Source organism: Mustelus asterias, chromosome 26 (genome assembly GCF_964213995.1).
Source record: "Mustelus asterias chromosome 26, sMusAst1.hap1.1, whole genome shotgun sequence".
Classification (NCBI taxonomy): Eukaryota; Metazoa; Chordata; class Chondrichthyes; order Carcharhiniformes; family Triakidae; genus Mustelus; species Mustelus asterias.
The window spans coordinates 32219217-32243801 of NC_135826.1; the positions used below are offsets into that span (position 1 = coordinate 32219217).

General features: G+C 42.4%; 1 protein-coding gene across 4 annotated transcripts in view; it reads right to left on the reverse strand.

Annotated features, from left to right (window-relative positions):
• nfic (nuclear factor I/C) overlaps positions 1 to 24585 on the reverse strand; it is a 459067-nt gene that overhangs the window by 88827 nt on the left and 345655 nt on the right. For all 4 annotated transcript variants that reach the window (XM_078198406.1, XM_078198408.1, XM_078198405.1 and 1 more), the window contains 2 exons: positions 19112 to 19286; positions 2370 to 2455 (listed from right to left, as the gene is read on the reverse strand). In XM_078198406.1, coding sequence (XP_078054532.1) covers positions 2370 to 2455; positions 19112 to 19286 — 261 coding nt within the window. The remainder of the gene's footprint in view (positions 1 to 2369; positions 2456 to 19111; positions 19287 to 24585) is intronic.

A 24585-nucleotide genomic window follows, 5' to 3' on the forward strand; every position in this document is an offset into this window, starting at 1 on the left:
AATTAACAGCATCTGTTCAGCAGGAAGAATGGAATGCATGATCCTCGCGATCCCACTGCAATGTTCAACTGACTGGTCACACATATCCATTGCAAAAGTAAAAAGTCGACTTTCTTAATGACATATCATCTCAGTTTCACATGATATTTTTTCAATTATCTTTCTTTAAATTTAAAATTCTGATTTATCTCTTTAATCTACTATTCTTCTTTGCCCCCTCATCCTTTTTGAAGATCACAATTTGGTTTCCTCAATTTCTTCTTGAGTTTGTAGGATTATGAAAGATTTTGAAATGGTAAATAGCAAAAGAAAATTACAGTGACACAGTGGTTAGCACTGCTGCCTCACAGCGCCAGAAACCTGGGTTCAATTCTGGCTTTGGGTCACTCTCTGTGTGGAGTTTGTATGTTCTCCCCGTGTCTGCGTGGGTTTCCTCCAGATGCTCTGGCTTCCCTCGACAATCCAAAGATGTGAGGGTTAGGTGGATTAGCAATGCTAAATTGACCCATTGAAACTGGCCAGAAAATACTGGCTAGTGGGTTTTATGGTCCCGCCAAAGCCAACGGACATTTGAATGACTTGCCACATTTTGCAGCCCCGCTCCCCCCATGGTGGAGCCGGAACATTCTGCCCACGGTCTGAGAGATACCTAATTGGTGACAGACAAGGCCTAAACCTCTTTTAAGGTCTAATGACAAGGCAGTTTCTTACTTAACTCCATCCCTAACCCACTCCACAGCAGCAGAGGAATCTTCTTCCAAGTAGATAAATTAAATAATTTGCCTTGCCATGATTCAAGTGGCAGGTCGAGGTTTGGACAGGACAATTAAACGAAAACTTTAACAGGAATAATTCAAAGAAAACCTTCACTCCAGAACATTACAAACATATGGGTAATTAGCTTAGATAGAAAATCGCTCACATTTAAAAACTAGAGAAGGAAGGCAGTTGCCTGAGACAATGAATGCCGTTTAGTCTGAGTCAATAGAACTTTGTTGAAAAATAAATCAACAAGCGAATGAAAAGATTAGAGACCTGGGGTTTCCTGCAGCTGAAAAACTAACCCTTGTGAAGAAGTAATTGCATAAATTGTGTACCTGTCACTCCTGTTTTTCCTTTACTAATATTGAAAGAATGAACTCCTGGTACAATTCCACAAACTCCAATTCCATACACTTGCAAATGCAAGCCTTCATAGTAAATGCTGCCAGGCTACTCTTCAGCTCATATCATCACAACTGAGTGCAATTCCAAAATCCACACTGCCAACAGAATCCATTTCAATTTCTTTAGAAGAATATTTTTATTTATTCAGGAACATCTCTTCTTCTGATGTACATGGACCTAAATATACAATTGATGGATTCACTGGTCACTCTATGTTTCCATCTCCTGAAAGATTATTTTTTGTTTTCAAATATTAGGATTGCTCAACAATTGGGTTTGAAACAAGAAGTGATTAAAAGATATCTTAGAAACGTGCAAAATTAGATATTGTACACGATATTCATATCAGAATGCATGTTCCACATTTCATTTATGAGGAAAAGTAATATACCTAATAATAAACAGCATTTTAATGTATTTGAAGACTAGGTGAAGAGGTCACTTTGCAAGACTTTGGTCAGAATTCTTACACACCCTGCTACTGATGAGGTCAGAGAATTCCGGCCTTGATCATAGAGTCTGACAGCAGGATAGCTTAGGCCACGGTATAGCAGATAGGGTGTAACATTGGAGGGCCAACTCTGTAACTTATATTCTTACCTAAGGATGCTCCACACTACAAGTGATCTTCTGTAAAATTATCCTTAAATACAAGCTGTGAAAGTTGTTTCAGATGTTATTTTAATCAGTGCTGCAGTAAACTTGTTACAGTTAAAAAAGTGTTGCCCAAGATATTGAAAAATAACTTGCAAGGGCTCCAAGTGGGTCTCTTACTAAGTATATAACTTCATGTATACTATTCAGACAAGCTGTGATGTGAGTTTTTCTATGGGTTTATACATTTTACCAAATCCTGCTTACAAACACAGGTTACACTTTCACATGGACGGAATCAGGTTTTTTAACTGATTTACGACAGGTCGACTGTGACCTGCGCCATTGTAATCACTTCTACGCTCAATACATTGAATTATCACTTACAAGTGATATAAATCGGCTAGAAGCATAGTAGGCCAAGAAAAACGAACCTATTCTCTAAAGACCTGCTCGGACAGATTAGAGAATAATTCTTGGAACGGTGCACTTTCTTGATATAAACAGTATATCATGATTTTCAACGATGTTTTCAAAGCTGAAATGATCTATCTGTGAAAGGGAAACTAACTAAAAACTGCCAAATGATAGTAAACCTGCTACAATACCTGTGGCTGATAAAGGCTGCCAGGATCTCTTGGTCCTATTCCCACAAAGGAACGATTAGCTGGGGGGGTGCCAGGTGTCGTGTAGGCTGAAATGAAATAACAATGTTAGAAGCAATGGATAGATCCATAATAATGCATTAATATCAGCTATATTGCTTTAATGAAGATATTTGAGCATAAAGGAATAATTGAACTGTATTTATATATACAAAAAATAAAGAAATACATTTAGAAATGATCTACATTGTAAGACTATACAGAAGAACATAAGAACTAGGAGCAGCAGAAGGCAATTCAGCCCCTTGAGGCTGCTCCGCCATTCAATATGATCATTGCTGCTCTCATCTCGCCCTCAACTCCACTTTCCATTTGCCAAAGCTCTTCACACCCTTACTAATTAAAAATCTGTCCACCTTTTCCTTAAATTTACTCAATGTCATGGCACCCACCATGCTCTAGGGTAGTGAATTCTACAGACTTATGACCCTTTGAGAGAAGTAATTTTTAAAATAAACATTTAAAGAGCTGAAATCTTGACTCCCTGTCCTCTCCATCATAAACACTGCTTGTGTCCACCTCTATACCCCCTTTGCTGCTTCTATTCCCACATCATTCCCCCTAACTGCTGAAACCATCATCCATGCCATTTGACATCTCTGGACTAAACTTTACGAATGCTGTTCATGTTGCTCTGCCAAAAGACGTGCTGGTGAGGTGCATTGGCCATTCTAAATTCATCCTCAGTGTACCCGGACAGATGCTGGAGTGTAGCAACTCGGAGATTTTCACTGTAACTTCATTGTAGTGTTAATGTAAGCCTATTTGGGACACTAATAAATAAACTTTGCTCAACTTGCAGAATCCCCAGACACTATAACCAGGTTTAAAAACTCCATGAACTCCCATCCATTGACACTGTCTACACTTCCCGCTGCCTCGGAAAAGCAGCCAGCATAATTAAGGACCCCACACACCCTGGACATACTCTCTTCCATCTTCTTGGGGAAAAAGATACAAAAGATACCAACTGACTCAAAAACAGCTTCTTCCCTGCTGCCATCAGACTTCTGAATGGACCTACCTCGCCTTAAGTTGATCTTTTTCTACACCCTAGCTATGATTAAAACACTACATTCTGCACTCTCTCCTTTTCTTCTCTATGAATGGTATGCTTTGTCTATATAGCACGCAAGAAACAATACTTTTCACTGTATACTAATACATGGGACAATAATAAATCAAATCAAATGAATAGAATTTTACTTGGGTTCCACTGATTTCCCACCAAAATTACAACAGGAGACTGGGAGAAATCCTACAGAATTTCAGGGTCAAAGATTTCCCTATAAGTTCTCAAAGTGAAATGTTTAATGAGCAACGTAACTGCGGGAAAAAAAAGTAATTTCTTGCTTTAGTTTTACATCATTTCATGTAGACGATAACACTCAGCTGTAAATATAAAATTGAAGGCAGGAAGCAGGCAGACTGGAAGAAAAATGAAAATTAATTAAGGTAAAGCAGCCTTTAAGACCAAGGCAATGGCCAGGATTCTCCTCCCTCATCCCTGGATAGTATTTTCCAGCCCTGCTGTTGTGAATGGAGATTTGGTTCAGCGCCATTTAAATGTTGGCCAGAACATTTTCCAGTAATGTTGGCCAGAAATGTTCGTCAGCTCTGACGAAGAGTCATCCAGACTCAAAATGTTGGCTCTGTTCTCTCTCAGCAAGAAGTCTCACAACACCAGGTTAAAGTGCAACAGGTTTATTTGTAGCAAACGCCTGGTGTTGTGAGACTTCTAACTGTGTTTACTCCAGTCCAACGCCGGCATCTCCACATCTGTTCTCTCTCCACAGATGCTGTCAGACCTGCTAAGATTTTCCAGCATTTTTTGCTTTTGATTCAGATTCCAGCCTCCGCAGCATTTTTCCTTTATCTTAATGCTTAAAATGTTAACGTCTGTAGTTTTGTTCACTGAAATGTTGTGTCCTATTATTGTCTGGCTTTAAATCAAGCAGACTTTAGTGACTGAAAAGCTAGCAGTCAGTTATAAGTTGTATACAACTGTCAATAAAGGCGCAATTCTTAACTGTTTGTTGATTCCATGCGCTAAAATATTGGTGCGGAGATGCCGGCGTTGGACTGGGGTAAACACAGTAAGAAGTTTAACAACACCAGGTTAAAGTCCAACAGGTTTATTTGGTAGCAAAAGCCACACAAGCTTTCGGAGCTGCAAGCCCCTTCTTCAGGTGAGTGGGAATTCTGTTCACAAACAGAGCATATAAAGACACAAACTCAATTTACATGAATGATGGTTGGAATGCGAATACTTACAACTAATCAAGTCTTTAAGAAACAAAACAATGTGAGTGGAGAGAGCATCAAGACAGGCTAAAAAGATGTGTATTGTCTCCAGACAAGACAGCCAGTGAAACTCTGTGGGGGTTACAAATAGTGTGCCATGAACCCAATATCCCGGTTGAGGCCGTCCTCGTGTGTGCGGAACTTGGCTATCAGTTTCTGCTCAGCGACTCTGCGCCGTCGTGTGTCGCGAAGGCCGCCTTGGAGAACGCTTATCCGGAGCCTTCAACATGTCATTGATGAAGACGAACATCTCGCCAAGGCCATCCCCACTTCTTGCCTTCAAACAACCGCACAACCTCAAACAGACCATTGTCCGCAGCAAACTACCCAGCCTTCAGGAGAACAGTGACCATGACACCACACAACCCTGCCACAGCAACCTCTGCAAGACGTGCCGGATCATCGACACAGATGCCATCATCTCACGTGAGAACACCATCCACCAGGTACACGGTACATACTCTTGCAACTCGGCCAACGTTGTCTACCTGATACGCTGCAAGAAAGGATGTCCCGAGGCATGGTACATTGGGGAAACTATGCAGACGCTGCGACAACGGATGAATGAACACCGCTCGACAATCACCAGGCAAGACTGTTCTCTTCCTGTTGGGGAGCACTTCAGCGGTCACGGGCATTCGGCCTCTGATATTCGGGTAAGCGTTCTCCAAGGCGGCCTTCGCGACACACGACGGCGCAGAGTAGCTGAGCAGAAACTGATAGCCAAGTTCCGCACACACGAGGACGGCCTCAACTGGGATATTGGGTTCATGGCACACTATTTGTAACCCCCACAGAGTTTCAGTGGCTGTCTTGTCTGGAGACAATACACATCTTTTTAGCCTGTCTTGATGCTCTCTCCACTCATGCTGTTTTGTTTCTTAAAGACTTGATTAGTTGTAAGTATTCGCATTCCAACCATTATTCATGTAAATTGAGTTTGTGTCTTTATATGCCCCGTTTGTGAACAGAATTCCCACTCACCTGAAGAAGGGGCTAGCAGCTCCGAAAGCTTGTGTGGCTTTTGCTACTAAATAAACCTGTTGGACTTTAACCTGGTGTTGTTAAACTTCTTACTAAAATATTGGACCAGATTCTCCGACCTCACCCGCAGCTGGGAATCTCTGGTCCTGCTGCAGTGCACGGAGATTTGGCAGAGCACCAAATTCTCCATTCTGGCAGTGGCAGCAGGCCGTGAATGGCTGGAGAATTCTGGCCACTGTAAATCTTGTCTTAATTTTGAGCTCCACGTGGCATTCATGACACAGATTCTCATCCCAAAAGATTGTAGATTTGTATACCAATGAGATGGCCAGGTATTGGAGGGTCAGTCTCTTCAAGACTGAAGAGAGAAGATTTTTTTTCACGGAAGCTAAACTGAGCCTTAATTTCAGCTTGTTCATGTAAGTATTTGTTGTTCATAATTCTTGCCTTTATGCTTCTGCTTCTGTATGTTTTGTTGGTGAGTAAATCCAGAATTATAGTTCAACCTACATATTCTAATGATGCGATACTTTTCATTACCATAAGGTCATATAGGACATTGGAAACAGCCTATGTATTCTCTCGAAAGCAATTTTCACTATAATGTACCATAGCGTTGGCTTATTTATTTCTGTAATGGTTCATGTGGACTTAAAAATCAAGTTTACTTGCAGAAAAAGGCACAGCCTGTTTCGAAGCAAAAAGCTCCAGAACATAAATGCTGGGCATGATTTTAACTCTCTCAAAACCCATTCACAAAATGGGTTTCATTGCAGCTGGCCAGGTATTGGAGGGTCAGTGGGATCATTTGATTAAATTACAAAAACAGAAATTGCTGGAAAATCTCAGCAGTTCTCTGACGAAGGGTCATCCAGACCCGAAACGTTGGCTCTATTCTCTCTCCACAGATGCTGTCAGACCTGCTGAGATTTTCCAGCGTTTTCTGTTTGTTTTTGTTCCAGACTCCGGCATCCGCAGTATTTTGCTTTCATCTGATTAAATTACAAGTTCTTTGAGAGTTTTATATTTTTAATGACAGCTTTATTTCGAGTTTAACTGATAGATTTCAATTTTGTGTGCCTCAATCATTTTTGAGAAGTGCTTCTCAGCTGCAGAAACCCCGTGGATGGATTGTAACAAACTACCACGTAGGTCAATATTCAGGGAACGTTTGGCCTCTGCGTCTCACAGTACAGTCAAGCTGAGCAAACAACTTATTTTTCTATCTTCAGAGGATAGATAGCTAATCGTGCGACATCTATAAAGTTGCAATTGTTTCTGTTTACTTATCTGTTTACTGTTCTAGCTATTCCAGCAGTATATAGCCACGGACTTGTTACTGTCTAATAAAGTTGTCTTGCTAATGTGACAAGTTCTAAGGATGTAAATTGAATCTAGCTGAAATTTCAATATGAAATTTCCCAGTTTGTTGAATAAATCAGTGGAAACATCTTAATCATAGGTTGCTCATTAAAGCTTTCAAGGTTGATTGGTCTTCTGAAGTAATTGCAACATTCATAAGAGAACAAAGAAAGCAAAGAAAAGTACAGCACAGGAACAGGCCCTTCGGCCCTCCAAACCCGTGCCAATCATGCTGCCCTAACTAAACTAAAATAAACCTTCTGCCCTTACTCGGTCCGTATCCCTCTATTCCTTCCCTATTCATGTACCCATCCAGATGCCTCTTAAATGTTGCTAATGTGCCTGCTTCCACCACCTCCTCTGGAAGTGCGTTCCAGGCACCCACTACTCTGCATGAAAAACCTCCCCTGCATATCTCCCTTAAACTCCCCCCCACCCCCCTGCTCACCTTGGACCTGTGCCCCCTTGTAATTGACACTTTCACCCTGGGAAAAAGCCTCTGACTATCCACCTTGTCGATGCCTCTCATAATTTTGTAGACCTCTATCAGGTCTCCCCTCAGCCTCCATCTTTTCAGTGAAATCAATCCTAGTTTATTCAACCTCTCCTCATAGACAACACTCTTGAGACAAGGCAACATCCTGGTGAACCTTCTTTGTACTCTCTCCAAAGCTTCCACGTCCTTCTTGGAGTGTGGTGACCAGAACTGCACGCAATACTCCAAATGCGGCCTAACCAAGGTTTTATATAGCTGCAACATGATTTCCCAACTCTTGTACTCAATGTCGTGGCCGATGAAGGCAAGCATGCCATATGCCTTCTTAATCACCTTGGTCACCTGTGTTGCCACTTTTAGGTAACTGTGGACCTGCACGCTCAGATTCCATTGTATGTTAATGTTCCTAAGGTTTCTGCCATTTACAGTATAAGTCACACCTAAATTTGATCCTCCAAAATGCATCATCTCGCAATTGTCCGGATTAAATTCCATCTGCCATTTCTGTGTCCAAGTCTCCAATTGTAGCCTCTGACAATCCCCGGCACTATCAGCAACTCCACCAATCTTCTTTTCATCTGCAAACTTACTTATCAGACCACACACATTTTCCTCCAGATCTCATATACATACTCTAAACAACAGGGGCCCCAGCATCGATCCCTGCAGAACACCACTAGCTGCAGATCTCCATTCTGAAAAACACCCTTCCACCGCTACTCTCTGTCTTTTATAACCAACATGTGGAGATGTATTTGGTAGCAAAAACCACTCGCTTTCAAAGCGCTGCTCCTTCATTAGGTGAGTGGGATTTCAGTCACAAACAGGGCATATAAAGACACAAACTCAATTTACAAAATAATGGTTTATAACCAAGCCAGTTCTGTACCCATCTAGCAAGCCCACCCTGAATCCCATGTGGTTTTAGTTTTTGTACCAGTCTGCCATGTGGGACCTTCTCAAATGTCTTACTAAAGTCCATATTAACTACCTCCGCACCTCTTCCCTCATCAATTTTCTTTGTCACCTCGACAAAAAACTCAATGAAGTTGGTGAGACATGACCCTCCCCATACAAAACCATGCTGCCTGTCACTAAATAGTCCATTTTCATCCAAATGTGCATATATCCTGTCCCTCAGTATCTTCTCCAAAAGATTCCCCACCACTGATGTCAGGCTCACTGGCCTATAATCTCCTGGATTATCCTTGCTTCCTCTCTTAAACAAGGGAACAACATTGGCTATTCTCCAGTCTTCTGGAACCTCGTCTATGGTCAAGGTGGATGTGAAGATAACTGTTAAGGCCACAACTATTTCTCCCCTTGCCTCCTGCAGTAACCTGGGATAGATTCCATCCAGCCCCGGGGATTTGTCTACCTTAATGCAATTTAGGATACTCAACATTTCCTCCTTTGATATATTGACATTCTCCAGAGCGTTGACACACCTGACCTCAACATCCGTCATGTCCTTCTCCGTGGTGAATACTGATACAAAGTATCAAGTATCTCACCCACTTCCTGTGGCTCCATGCATAATTTCCCTCCATTGTCCTTGAGTGGGCCTACTCTTTCTCTTGCTACCCTCTTGCTCCTAATAAATGCATTCTCCTTGACCCTGTTTGCTAAAGACATTTCATGGCCCCTTTTAGCCCTCCTAATTCCACGTTTAAGTTCCTTCCTACTTTCACTGTACTCCTCAAGGGCTTTGTCAGTTTTTAGATGCCTAGACCTATCGCATGCTTCCTTTTTCCTAAGTTTACAATTTCCCTTGTTATCCATGATTCCAGAAACCTACTAGCTCTATCCTTCATGTTTGCGGGAACATGCCTTCAATCAACTGGCCTTTAAAAGCCTCCCACATTCCAGACATGGATTTGCCCTTAAATAGCCACTCCCAATCCACATTCCCCAGTTCCTGTCTTTTAACCACCACCTTCATCTGGAGAAGAATTTGGGCTTCCAGTATTAATATCATCAGATTTTCCTGACAATCCATCTTCATCCTTCAAACACTATTACCTGATTTACCAAAATGCCAATTTGTATCTTGGCAACTAACTGTCTTTGTGACCAATGTGAATGAGAATTCCAAGAATAAATGCTACGTAGGTTGTCACAGTCATATTCCATGTCTGTAAAAATTATTAGGAAGGTGGACACTACTTTTTTTTTTAAAAGCACATGTAATGAACAATTTACTGTAGTATAATGGGCTCCTGGATGGTGGCAAACACATTGAAAACACTGGCCTGGAATTTCATTGGAGTCATTGTGGGCTCCACCATCACCAAATGTGGCAATAATTCCTCTCACCCACTGAAATAGTGTTTCTGCTATACTTCAGTTCTGATGGCAGTACTTCAGCAGTTCTGAAAAACTACTTTATCTTCTTTGGGTGTTGCAGCTCCACCTGTTTAGCTCCTAAAAGAATGACTTGAACCAGTCCAGTTGTCTGTTGAAGGCAGGTAGCAGCTTCCCAGATTTGTTTTCCTACCCATCCGTTTGTGTTTCATGGACAATGTTGCTGCTTTGCCACTGCTGTGTATATTTCAGTGCTGGTCGGACCAGGGTGTTGGCATGGTCGCAGTTACTTTCAGCTCCAAACCTTTTGCAGTTTGTTAATGGAGGCTCACTAATCACTGAGAATCAGTATGTGGAGTCCACACTCCAGTCCATTGGCTGAAAAGTACAAGCCTGAGCACCTGTGTTTTCAGGACCCCTCATTTCTTCTGCCCTTTCCTCCCATGCTTTATTCTCATGCTCATCCACTGTCCACTAATATGCCACCATTGGCAAACAATCTCAGAAAAATCTTTTCATCCCAAAGAAGGCATTTCTCAGCAGGAAAAAAACCTTGGGAGAATAAGTATATTGAACAGCCTCCTGCTTCAACCGAGCTCTTGTGACTAATTGAATGATTACCTTGTTGTTTACTTTCTACTTTTGTATTAAATATGGTCCCCTTTTGACAAACAGAGTGGCCACTTCAAGTAGAAACAAAAAAGTGAAAAGAGCTACGTATTTTTCCCCTTGCCAGCTTACATAGAATCATAGAATCATAGAAACCCTACAGTGCAGAAGGAGGCCATTCGGCCCATCGAGTCTGCACCGACCACAATCCCACCCCCAGGCCCTACCCGCTAATACCTTTTTTTTTTACCCGCTAATTTACCCGCTAATCCCTCTAACCTACGCATCCCAGGACTCTAAGGGGCAATTTTTAACCTGGCCAATCAACCTAACCCGCACATCTTTGGACTGTGGGAGGAAACCGGAGCACCCGGAGGAAACCCACGCAGACACGAGGAGAATGTGCAAACTCCACACAGACAGTTTCCCGAGCCGGGAATCGAACCCGGGACCCTGGAGCTGTGAAGCAGCAGTGCTAACCACTGTGCTACCGTGCCGCCATACATACTTCGGAATGGTCACCAGAAACATTTAAATGTTTCATAAATAAATAATGAGTCATAATAAATTATTTAAATCAGTCTCTGTCTCGGTAAATATTGCCCTTTTCAGATGATTACCGTGCCCATTTATGAGATTTGTCATGTAAATTATTCAGCATGCTCAAGTTTAAGTAAAAAGTGTTTACCAAGAATCGCAGCCAAATTGTTAAGTGCTTAAATTTTTAACCACATACTGAGGGGAAACTAAATTTAGAACACTTTTGTTCTATCTTTTTTAATGCTGCTATTCAAAGGCATGTATTTCAGATGTTCTCACCTACAGAAATGTGTTGTCTTGAAATGTGTTTGCTATTACTTATTTATTAAACCTACAAGTTATAAAATAAGGGTTGTTCTGACTATGTGCATACTCATTATGGCCTCCTGACTTTTAACGTTATTTGTTTTGTTTCAGAAGGGACCCAGAGGGAGAATTGAAGACCAAAACTAGATGGGGCCTTTCGGAACATCAGGAAGTCCTAAAGTGCTTTACAGCCATTGACGTACCTTTGAAGTGTAGTCATTGTTGTGATGTAGGAAACTGGCAGTCAATTAGTGCACAACAACATCCTATAAACATCAATGAGAAAATGACTAGATATATCTGCTTCAGTAATGTTTACTGAGGGATAAATAGTCGTTGAAACACCAGGAGGACTCATTTACTCATTCAAGTAGTTAATTTCATCTTTTAAATCCACTTGAGAAAGCAGTCCAGTCATCAACTAATGGCTCATCTGAAAGCTGGCACCTCCACTGCACAGCACTCTCTCACTCTATCGGTGCAATCTTCCCAAAGTTGCAGAGTGTTGGATCAGGTGAGAAAAGCTGTGTAAAAGTTGCCAGCTTGACAGCTGCCTTTTCTCACCTGATTTAATGGCACTCTGTGCAATTTTAAAGTGCTGGCGAGGATCATGCAGCCAACTGGAGAGGCAGGGACTAAACACACCGGCAGCGATGGGAATCTGTGGTTGGAACACCATTTTTAAAGGGGCAATGAATATCAGGGCCCTGCCAACAGACATGCCCCCCTCCCTCCCCCAATGGAGATCTGGACCACCCCCCACCCCAGAGAATAAGGGGAACACCCCAATCCCCACATGCAGAAGGGGAACCCTCCCCCAATAGAGGAGGGTAATTAGTCTGCTCATGACCCCGGCATGGCCCAGGCATGCCCCTCAACCCTCAGGGGCAATAGGCATCTCAGTGTCCCCTGTGTGGTCATCACAACTGGTTTTCACTTTTGAAAACCCGTGGTGATTTGCGCTGGCATGATGTCACGCTGCCGGAGAGACGGATGGGAGGTGGAGGGAAAGGAGAAGAAACATCGTGGGCAGCCATTATAGAGTTAAGTCCAGTAATTAAATGTAAATTTAGGTAAATATATGGAAATTAGGTTCACGCTCTTTCTGGACATGAACCTGATTACATTACCAGCAGGGGGCGAGGAAGATCTCGAACTGCGATCTCCCCACTGCAGATCCCATTTTTGGGCTCTTGTGAGATGGCTTTGCGCCCTTGGCTAACAAGGCCGCCAATGGGCAGAATTCTCCGGCTGTTCACACAGGTGGGATTCTCCCGTCCTACTGAGCGCCAAATGCTCCGTCCTCTCTGGCAGTGGTGGCGGGGTGTGAGCGGCTGGAGAATTCTGGCCAGTGTATGGGCTCACAATTATATAGAGAGAGGTTCAAACCCATGATCTGCTGACTCAGAGGGAGGAGCGCTCCGCACTGTCAAAGCTGACACTTTATTAGATTAGAAAAGCTGATTAGATTTTGGAAGATTTGTGCAGTATTTAGATTCAGCAATTTATGTGTGAAGTTTGAATGCTTCAATTTAAAATAGAATCAAATAAGGACCTGAAACACGATAATACATACAGCAACTACAGAATGCAAGTCACCTCAATGAAAGTGAGATGAAAATCTTAAAGCCAATTTGCTGCATGGAAGCCAGTGTGGTAATTTTTCTTCTTCTTAAGCATGTGCAATCTGCAAAGCTATGAATTTAAATGAAAAGTCCCATATTTTTATGGACTTGAAGGAGAAATCTATTTTACCAAACTGTCACAAAATCCTATATATTAAAAAGGAGATACCTGGACATTTATCATTATCTGTCAGTTGCTCCTCGTTACTGCAAATTGTGCTTTAAAATTGCATGTTTAAACCAGCCTGGAAGCATTTTCCTCTTGATTGTCTTTAGTCCCAGCCACAAGCTCAACCGCGTCCTTCACGGCCACTCACTGAACTAAACTGTTCAGCACCTCAGTGCCCTATTGATCCTGAGCGGAGCTTCTGACTCTACATCCTGGCCATCACCACCTACTTTCAACTCCATAATGTCACCCACCTCCACCCCTTGCCTGAGTCCAACTGCTGCTTTAGATCCATGCTTTAGTTACCTTCGCAATTCAATAATTCAAATGCTCCCTTGTCCAACCTCCCACCTCCAACTCTTTAAAAACCTGAGCTCATGCAAAACAGTTCCGTCCGTATCCTGTTCATTTATCACGTCTGTGCTCCTTTAATGGCTTTCAGTGTGGCACTGCCATGGGGAGGCGATGGTCAAGTGGTATTATTACTAGACTATTAATCCAATACTTAGCTAATGTTCTGGAGACCTCGGTTCGAATCCTGCCATGGCAGATGGTGGAATTTGAATTCGGTTTTAAAAAATCTGGAATGAAGTATTTACTGATGACCATGAAACCATTGTCGATTGTCAGAAAAAGCCATCTGGTTCACTAATGCCTTTTAGGGAAGGAAATCTGCCGTCCTTACCTGGTCTGGCCTACATTTGACTCCAGAGCCACAGCAATGTGGTTGACTCTCAACTGCCCTTGGGTAACTAGTGATGAGCAACAAATGCTGGCTGGCCAACGACGGCAATGTCCCATGAATGAATAAGAAAAGAGTGCCTCAAATTTAAAACTCTTATCTTTGTTTTCAAATCCCTCCATGGCCACACACCTCTCTATCTCTGTGCTATCCTGCCACGCTACAACTCTCCGCGACTCTGCGTTCCTCTGACAACATTGTGCATCCCTAATTTTCCTCACTCCACTACCGGTGGTCATGCCTTCAGCTATTTAGACCCTATAGTTCTGCAATTCTCTCCCTAAACCTATTGCTCCTTTAAGGTGAATCTTCATACCAAGCTGCAGATCACATGTTTTCAGATCTTCCTTCGTAGCTTGTTATCAAATTTTGCCTGATAACACTCCTGGGAAGCACCTGGGGATGTTTTATTTTGTTAAAGGCACTTTGTAATTGCAAGTTGTTGTTGATGTGATATCATTATGGTTCTCCCCAGTGACACCATTATGTCACATCAGCGGCTGTATAAAGCGCTGGCTCCAAGACTATATCTGACCAGCAACTGCAAGTCATAAAGCGTAGTTAGCATGTGGCCAAGAGACGTTTATCTGCCTGCTCAAGTGGGTGTAAAAGATCCCATAACATTATTTGAACGAGAGAGTTTGTTCAGTGCCCTGGCTAATTATAATCCCATAATCAATACAAAACTGTACAAATTAACAGGTTATTAATCTTACTGCTGTTAGTGGGATCTTGCTGCATGTAAATTAGTAGTCACATTTTGTAGAAAGCAAGTGATTAAGAGTAATTACTTGGTTCCTGAGAATGTGAAACGTGGTACAATATTAAAAGCTGAATTGAGTTACATTCTTGGAACACCTTTCCTAGTACCTCCGTTCATCTGCATGTAATTTACAATGCGGTCACATGAAAACAAAATGATGTTTACTGTAGTCTAAGCACGGTTATGCATGTTAGTTCGTAAGTACTTTGTTTTATTATTTGGCTATCTTTACACGCACACACACAATGCAGTGATGCCCTGGGAAGATTTTGTGATTATCAGCTATAGATATTTACATGTATTAGACTTCACCCAAAGAGCTGCTGCATGAAAGCTCCAAATTAGGTTACAACACAACTTGGTGAAATCCAGGTCAAGATGTCTGATGCTGTCCTTTTGCATCAATTTCACAGTTATGGATAATGAGAGGGGCTCATGAGACTTCATAAGTTGTGCTCATGGCCAGTTGAGATTTACGCTTGCTTTAATAAAATGAATCCAAATTATTTAACACGGTACTCAATTTGATAAGGAAACAATCAAAGCGCTAAATAGCTCTAATTCTGTAATTATTTCGGTGAGAACTAGAATCACTCAAATGCACAGTTAAATTGAACACTATCACTCTCTTGGTACTCTGAAACTATTAACCACTGTCACCATTTTCATTTAGTAATACGTGTGTTTATACTACAACTATATGTTGCATTTGGAGGAATAAAAGACTTACTGAATTTCAGGCTCTGCTGTGCCTATGAAACATTATTACTTATTTTCCTGTATCTCTAAGAGCAATTTTTATGGTCCCGTAATTTGACAATGAAATTAGCCCCACCCTGCGAAGCTTCCAAGGCATAAGCCTGCAACTTTAACATTTAATCCCCATGATGAACTATAAACAGGTAATGCAATAGATTCCACAATGGCAAATCTGGATTTAAGCCAAATGCTGAAAAATACATTTGCTTTTTTTTGGTCAACAATGCATCAAATAAAAGCATTGTATTCAATAATTTATACACAGCATTTGTCAAAATTGGATACAATATTTTGGCAGTTGACACAGAGCCTGTGAAAAAAGCTTTTTTGTGCTTTTCTTTGCGCTAACACTGTATTGGAAAGGGCAGAAAACTCTGCTGTTAATCATGTTGTTGGATGGGGTTCAATGCCAAATTTTGGTCCAGTTTCTAACCAACCTCTATTTTTTTCTGTTCAGATCTTTTCTAATATAGATGGACAGAGAAGGTGAAAAAAATTGGGCGAGGGAAAATAAACTTTTGTTTCTCTTCTCTCTGCTAAAACATCTGGCAAAACAGGATTGAGATTGGAATCTCAACATGTGGAAAATTATAGCTCTGAGCCGGTTTTCCAGCAATGCAACAATGTATGGTAAGCATAAATGTCAACAGCAACTTTTTTTCTCCCTTTATTGCTTTATGGGATGTGGGCGTCACTGGCAGGGCCAGCATTTGTTGTCCATCCCTAATTGCCCTAAACTTAGTAGCTTGCTAGGCCATTTCACAGGGCAGTTAAGAGTCAACCACGTTGCTGTGGGTCTGGAGTCACATGTAGGCCAGATAAGGACAGCAGATTGCCTTCTCTAAAAGGAAGGAAATTAGTGAACCAAATGGGTTTTTACAACAATCGATTATAGTTTCATGGTCAGCATTATAGAGACCAATTCCTGATTTATTAATGGAATGTTATTTACAGCAGCTGCCATGGTGGGATTTGAATCAATTACTAACCCAGCCACATTATCATTATGTCACCATCACTCCCATTAAGAGTTAGATATTGCCTTTAACATACCAGATTGTTGAAGGTGCTTTACAGAGAAAGAGTAACTCAAACTGTCCCATTTTCAGCTGCTTAATCAATGACATTCCTTCCATCATAAAGTCAGAACTGGGGATGTTTTCTTTTGATTGCATGAGGTTCAGCACCACTCACTATCCCTCAGATTCCGACGCAGTCTGTGCTCATATGCAGCAAGACATGGACAATTTTCAGGCTTGGGCTGATAAGTGGCAAGTAACATTCATGCCAACAAGTGCGAAGCAATGACCATCTCCAATAAGGGAGAATTTAAACATCTCCCCATGACATTGAATGGCATTACCATCACTGAATCCCCACTATCAACATCTTAGAGGTTACCACAGATCAGAAACTGAACTGGACCAGCCATATAAATACTGTGGCTACAAGAGCAGATCAATGGCTGGGAATTCTGCAGAGAGTTACTCACCTCCTAACTCCAAAAAGCTTTGTCCACCATTTACAAAATGCAAATCAGCACTGTAATAGAATTCTCTTCATTTGCCTGGATGTATGTAGATCCAGGATCCAGGATCAAGCTGCTTGACACCATCCAGGACAATGCAGCCCACTTGACTGGCACCCTATCCACCACCACCTTAAACAATTACTCTCCCCACTACCGCCACAGTGTGTACCATCTACAAAATGCACTGCAACAACTCACCAGGATCCTACCACAGCACTTCCAAACCTATGACCTGCACCAGCTAGGGGGGGCAAGGGCAGCAGATACATGGGAATGCCACCACTTGAAAGTTCCCCTCCAAGCCACATGTCATCCTGACTTGCAAATAGATTGCCGTTCCTTCATTGTCGCTGGGTCAAAATCTTGAAACTCACTTTCTAACAGCACTGTTCGGGTACCTATGCCACAAAGACTGCAGTGGTTCAAGAAAGCAGCTCATCACTATCTTCTCAAGAGTCAATGGGGATCAGCAATGAATGCTGGCCTCGCAGTGATGCTCAAATCCCGTGAACCAATTTTAAAAAGTCTAGCGAAGGGAGTGACATTAGGAGTGGTGGCTGAAAGTTAGGTCAAAAAGATGTCAGATCTTTAAACAATGTGAGAAATACAGGTGCAGTGTGTTTAAGGAACTGAAAGGCAAGAGGAATGTGGACAAGAAGCTATATTGGAGGAAGTGAGGCATAGCTGGAGAAGGCGCAGAGATAAGGAGGTGCAAGGCATGAAGGACTTGAAGATGAGAACAAAGACTTTAAAATGGATACATTTCAGGTTATGGAGTCAGTATAATTTGGAAAGATGGTGAGCAGAACATTATGTACAACACAATGCAGTTGGCTGCATGTTAGGCAAGTTGAAGTTCATTGAAGGTAAAAGCCAACAACAGAATATTGTAGTAATAATTGAGATTGGACAAAGGCATGGTTAAGGACTTCAGTGGTGGAAAGATTAAACTAAGAGTTAAGATGGGTAATATCATAGAGGTAGAAAGGAACGGACTTGGCAATGAAGAAGGATGTGGAGTATAAAGCTCAGCTCAATGTTGAGTACATTGGTGAGCTTGCTCATACTTTATTCAGTCTAAGTGAATGGCTAGGGAAAGGAACTGCATCAATGGTGAAGAAGTGGAGCTAACACTGGGCACCAAAAACAATGGCTGTGGTCTTCCTAATATTCAACCAAAGGAAGCTGTTATTCAACCAAGACCAATCTTGACAGGATACAATAATCAGCATACATCTGGAAGTGAACCATGCCTGCAGTTATGCCGCCTTTTCAGTCTGGCCAGTGGAATGATATTGTGTGTCTGGGCAATACCTCACTATAGCCAAGGTGTGAAATGATAACAAGACAATAACAATCAAAACCAAACACATAACAAAGCCTCTTTGGGATGGATTATAGGTTGGTAAAACATGTATTTGAGCAACTTCAGCCCGTTGAAAGCAAGTATTGCAGCTCAGAGAAACTGGGCTGGAGAGGGGTGGTGAATGATTTGGATCTGGAGCCGAATCCAATTACAAGTTCAGATTCTCCTGATGTAAATTAAGCTATTTTCTTTCCTGTGGGAAAATAAATGTTGAATATAGGGATTTGACTTTAGAATTATCCAAACAAAAAAAACGTGATGCTCAAGGTTGAAAAAAAGAATTATGGCTTGGTAATGGTGGATATTTAGTAGATCAGTACAGATATAATAAGAGCATCCTGAAAAGTAACAGGCTTGAGCTCTGCAACCTGAGCTCCTTGCCATTGAGCTCAGTCACAATATACCAAGTGGAAAAGAAAATGCATAAACTGGCAATCTTAATTCTTACAATGAGTAATGTATTCAAGCCTTTGAAATAATTTTTGTGAGGTAAAATGCTACAGGACTCATTCCACAATACAGTTGAGAAATGATTGGTTCCATATGCACTTTTCACACAAAAATAATTTTCATTCTTGCTAATTGAATCATAATACAGCTGACAAATCAGAACATCTTATATTAAATGTATGGGCTCGAGGAAAACAGTCTCAAGATGCCATATACAGAGGGTTATGTTTACTCTAGTTGGTGACATGGTTCAACTGAATAATAAAACTCTGATTGCAAATAGGCACCTTGCCTTTTTGTGGTTATTCTGTGCATTTTTCTGCAGAAAATCCCGAGCCATTTCAGCCTGTATTTAAGCAAACAGAAAATGCTTACTGGGTGATGTTGGTGATGTTGCTCCACCCTCTGTGGTTGTTGTGGTTGTTTTGGTGTCTGGTGGCATTGCCAATGTTACTGATCTGGCCATGGATGGGGGAGGTGGCGGCGCCAGCATCTGTGTAGAAATGTAGTGGCTTGGGACTTTGCTTACCACTTGACCACTGCCATTCAGCTGTAAAGAAAACACCATACTTAATGATTATCATCAAAGAGATTCACAAAATTCACTGTGGAATTCAAACCATAGCAGACTGTATTTCACTGTGATTCGAGTTGGATTGGTAAGACTGCTGCTTACATGGGGAATCAAACCTAATTTGGTTTACTCTCAAGTTGAATAAATATGTTGCAGTTCAATAGCTCTCCTGTTATGCAGCAGGAGAATATTGCTTTCTTGAAAAAGAACATGGTTGCGACAGCAGTCAGATGTATGCTCTTGGGTGCAGGCAGCAGAATTGGCTTCCTGAACCAAACCTACCTTAAACTAAGCCTCCTGGGTTGAATACAAATCAAAAGCAACCTTAGAGTAAAAATAAATCAATATGGAGCATACATATTATGTATATTATATACAAATTCAACTGACATGTTACAAATATGGAGTGGTATCTAATGGAGGAGACAGGGGTCTTGCTTGCCCCTTGGAGAGGTGATGAGAGCCCCGTGTTGCTTCCTCTGGGGCAGCTCTGCCAAATTAAGTACCAATTAGGCACTTAATTGGGTGATGGTGGGCCTTCCCCAGGATCAAGCACCCCCAGAGGTAGATATCCCACCAATCCTGTCAGTAGTCCACCCCATCCCAAGATCAGTGAGGGACTCAGGCCACAGGTGAGTGCTGGTAGGGGTGGGGACTCAGTGGTAAGGGCAGGAGGTTAGCTCTCTGGAAGACACTCTTTCTGGTGACCGGTCGCTCAATCAATCATTGAATAATTTTGAACAAGGGACTCTGCTTCCCTCCTGCCCAACCGGTAATTTGTCTGGCTTCTCACATGGTGAGTCCCTCGCCTGCCATTAGGTGAATTCCAGCTGCAGCGGGATGAGACCCTTAAATGGGCATTAATTTCCACTCAGGGGCCTCCATTGGCATTGGGGTGGGAAGGCTGTCCAAGAGACCTCCCACCCTGGGTTTAATTGGGGAGGCGGTGAAAAGATAGCATGGTCCCCATCTTCAATGCCCTCTGCCACCAAACACGTGTTGGAGCAGGGCATTTAAACCACCCATTCGTTCAATACTTAATTCTTTTTTTAAAATGTTCACAGGCTGGTTGAGCGCTTGGTTCCCTTCTCTGAAAGACATTAGTAAAAAATATGGCTTTTTACAATATAAATGAGGTTTGACTGAGAGCCCCAACATTATTAGATTGTTCTAACAGCTGTGCCCCACGGAAAATTGCTTGATCGATGGCTCTGGCTCTCTGATCTACTCTGTCAATTTCACAATGTTTATTTACACAAGATAAAGAGGTTTCAAGAGCTTGCAATTTCTGCTATCGATACTTTAAAGTGCCTGGATGATTGACAGTTTTATTGGGCGGTAGTGAAAGCAATTTTTATGAATTAATTAATTAAAAATGTAAGCATCCTATTATCATATTGGGTTTACTTGTTCCAAAAAGAGTGTACAGTGGGTGAATGGGTATGGAAGTGTCAAGCTTGTCATAGTGGGCACCAGGAGCCATAGAGGGCTGGGTGGCAGGCAGGTCTCAGTATGGAAACTACACGGGACCATGAGGAATGGAGGGTTAATAGCCTGGCATGTTGAGCATGAGGGGGCCATGGAGGCAGATGGAGGGCATGAGTAAGCATGCATGGAGGGTGGAGGAGTGTGAGGGCTGAGTGCCAGAGGGCGTTACTAGTTTTATGATAGCTGGGATGAAGTCCAAAAACACTGAGGCAGACGTTTAAACAGCCCGCCTTGGCTCCCAGCAGCCCATGTGGCTTCCTCCAAACTTTTTCTGGGGGCAGTGGGCACAATTCCTGTTACCACCCACCCCTGGAACGAAAATCTCTTCTTTGCAGATGCTTTCTCCTGAGACAGTTGCATGTGAGATGCAAAACTTTCGAACTCCTGTAGCCCGCCCTGAAGATGAAAAGCTAGTCCATAGCACATACAAAATGTCAATGTTGTCCAGAGAAAATACAAATTTGAGCTCAGGCACCCATCATCTTTTAGAGTCAGAGAGTCCTAACTAAGGACATTTCTTTCAACGCTCCTCGCCATTTGATATAGTGAAGGATGATGAAGAACGGCAAGAGAAAAATTGTCCGGTGGCACCACCTATAGCCAGGATCAAACTACTTGGCTTTAACTTATTTTGGAGGTTCTGGTACAGTAGGTGAGTAGTAGGAGAGTAATGTTATGTGTTTCAAGCTGACCTCCAGACAACCTGGAACTTACAAATAGCAGTTTAAAGGACTATCACAGTGACCATGGTCCTTAATTTCCCAACCTCTGGTTTCTTACTCAGAGGAGATTGGCTGATTTGTTCTTCTTGTTTGCATCAGAGTAATACTTTTCTCAATAGGACCAACACCTCATCTAATTTTCCCAGATGAACAAACAACTACAGATTGTGTCACATTTGCCATTCTCATTGGACTATTGCATTTCTGAATTGGTGATTGCCAGCATTTTTTTTAGTCATTCGTGGGACATGGGCATCGCTGGCTGGCCAGCATTTATTGCCCATCCCTAGTTGCCATTGGAGGGCAGTTGAGAATCCACCACATTGCTGAGGCTCTGGGGTCACATGTCGGCCAGACCAGGTAAGGATGGCAGATTTCCTTCCCTAAAGGACATTAGTGAACCAGATGCATTTTTGCGACAATCGGCAATGGTTACATGGTAGATTCTTAATTCCAGATACTTTATTTTGATTTCAAATTCCACTATCTGCCATGGCGGGATTCAAACCCGGATCCCCAGAACATTAGCTGAGTTTCTGGATTAATAGTTTAGCGATAATACTACTAGGCTATCGCCTCCCCTAAGCATGAACAATGAATGTCTTGGGTAAATGAGGCTTCTGGGTGGCATGGTGAGCTGGGCACTGCCTGTCTTCCCCTTGCTTCCAGATTGAAATCCAACATTAATGTTGAATGAAAATTATACATTGTCCATCACTTGAAGTTCTCAATTTGACAAGGACAAAATGGATTTCTCTTGCATTGTTGTGTAGCTAGGCAATGACTAATAACGCCATGGTCAGAATTTTACTGCCCCGCCTGCCACGGGAATTGGTGCGAGTGAGGGGTGGACAATGGAAAAGTCCATTGACCTCGGGTAGGATTTTACGGTTTTGGGACGAGAGAAGCTGTAAAATCCCGCCCCATATCTTACAGACAGCAGCTGTCATGTTTAAGTTTTAAGGGAATCATCTGTGCTAGCTGAATGCAGACTCGAAACATGGCTCTTTAGAGATTAAAGCTACCCTTTGCAGTTCTGTTTCATGATATCATTTCAGAAGCAAGCGACAGAACGCAGACAAAACGAAGTCCATTCATCACCAGCTTCATCACTGAACATTACACTGTCATCCTGTTGCAATGTTTTAGATATCTACAAACTGCAACAAAGTCTACAGAAAGCAAAAAGAAAAGGGCTGACCACTTGACATCGACCTAGGCACCAGAAACAACAACGGCAAACCCAGCCCTGTTGATCCTACAAGTCCTACTTAGTAAAATCTGGGGGCTTGTGCCAAAATTGGAGAGCTGTCCCACAGACTTGTCAAGCAACAACCTGACGCAGTCATACTCAAGGAATTATAGCTTACACTGTCCCAGGCACCACCATCACTATCCCTGGGAATGTCCTGTCTCACCAACCGGACAGACCCGCCAGAGGCAGTGGTGGCACAGTGATATATAAACTGGATGGAGTCTGCCTGGGAATTCTCAACATCAACTCTGGACCCCATTAAGTCTCTCAACAAAGGAAATCGCCTGCTGATTACAACGTACCACCCCACTTCAGCTGATGAATCAGTACTCCTCCACGTTGAACACCACTTTGAAGAGAGGCATAGAATGTGCTCTGGGTGGGTGTGGCTATCATTGCCAAGAAACTGAACTGGATCAACCATGCAAATACAATGGCTACAAAAGCTGGTCAAGGGTCAGGGAATTCTGAGGACAGTAATTCACCTCCTGACTCCTTATAGTCTGTCCAGCATCTACAAGGCACAAGGCAGGTGTGTGATGGAATTCTCTCCACTTGCCTGGATGAGTGCAGATCCAACAAAACTCAAAAAGCTTGACACCATCCAAGACAAAACAGCCTGCGTAATTGGCACTCATCCAGCATCTTTAACAACCATTCCCTCCACCACTGACACATCATAGCATTAATGTGTATCATTTATAATATGCATGGCAACAACTCACCAATGCTCCTTCAACAGCACCTTCCAAACCAGGAGCTCCATCACCTGAAAGGACAAGGGCAGCACATGCAAGGGAATACCACCAGTTGCAAGATCCACTCCAAGCTACACACCATCCTGACTTGGAACTATATCATAGAAACCCTGCAGTGCAGAAGGAGGCCATTCGACCCATTGAGTCTGCACCGACAACAATCTCACCTAGGACTTACTCCTGTAATCCCAGATATTTAACCCACTAATCCTGGGACACTAAGGGGCAATTTGGCATGGCTAATGCACCTAGCCAGCACTTCTTTCGGACTGTGGGAGGAAACCGGAGCACCTGAGGAAACCACGCAGACATGGGGAGAATGTGCAAACTCCACACAGACAGTGACCCAAGCCAGGAATCGAACCCAGGTCCCTGGAACTGTGAGGCGGCAGTGCTAACCATTGTGCCACAGTGCTGCCATTCCTTTGCTGTCGCTGGGTCAAATTCCTGGAATTCCCTCTCTAACTGCGGGTGTACCTACACCACATGGACCGCAATGGTTCAAGAAAGCATCTCACCATAATCTTCTCAAGGGGAATCAGGGATGAGCAATAAATGCTGGCCTAACCAGGGATGACCATACCCTTGAAAGAATATAGCAAAAAAAAATGGACAAATCAGGAGGTGCTTTACAGTACAATTTCCACACCACTCTGCAAGGTTATCATTATCCATTGCCCATTTCACAACTTTGACACACAACGGGGGTCTAACTAGAGTACTGTTGTGGAGAACAATGACAAGAATTGAGAATCAAAGTCAGAGAATATAATATAAGCACTATATGAATGTAGCCGATCAAATGTCAGCGCAGTCAGGAAGATTGGTGCACTTGGCACTCATTCAAGATGCATTTCGTTCAGTGTCTGAATTCACTTATTGAAGAATTCTCCTGTTGGAATATAAGAACAAAAGTGGCTCCAAATACCACCTGCAATGCTGTCCTCTGAATTTTGGGAACTACATCAATGCTCTTTGATGTGCTGCTACTCTGTTCGACACAATCAGAAAAAAAAAATTCTCTGATCAAAACTCAACTCAAATGTGACTAA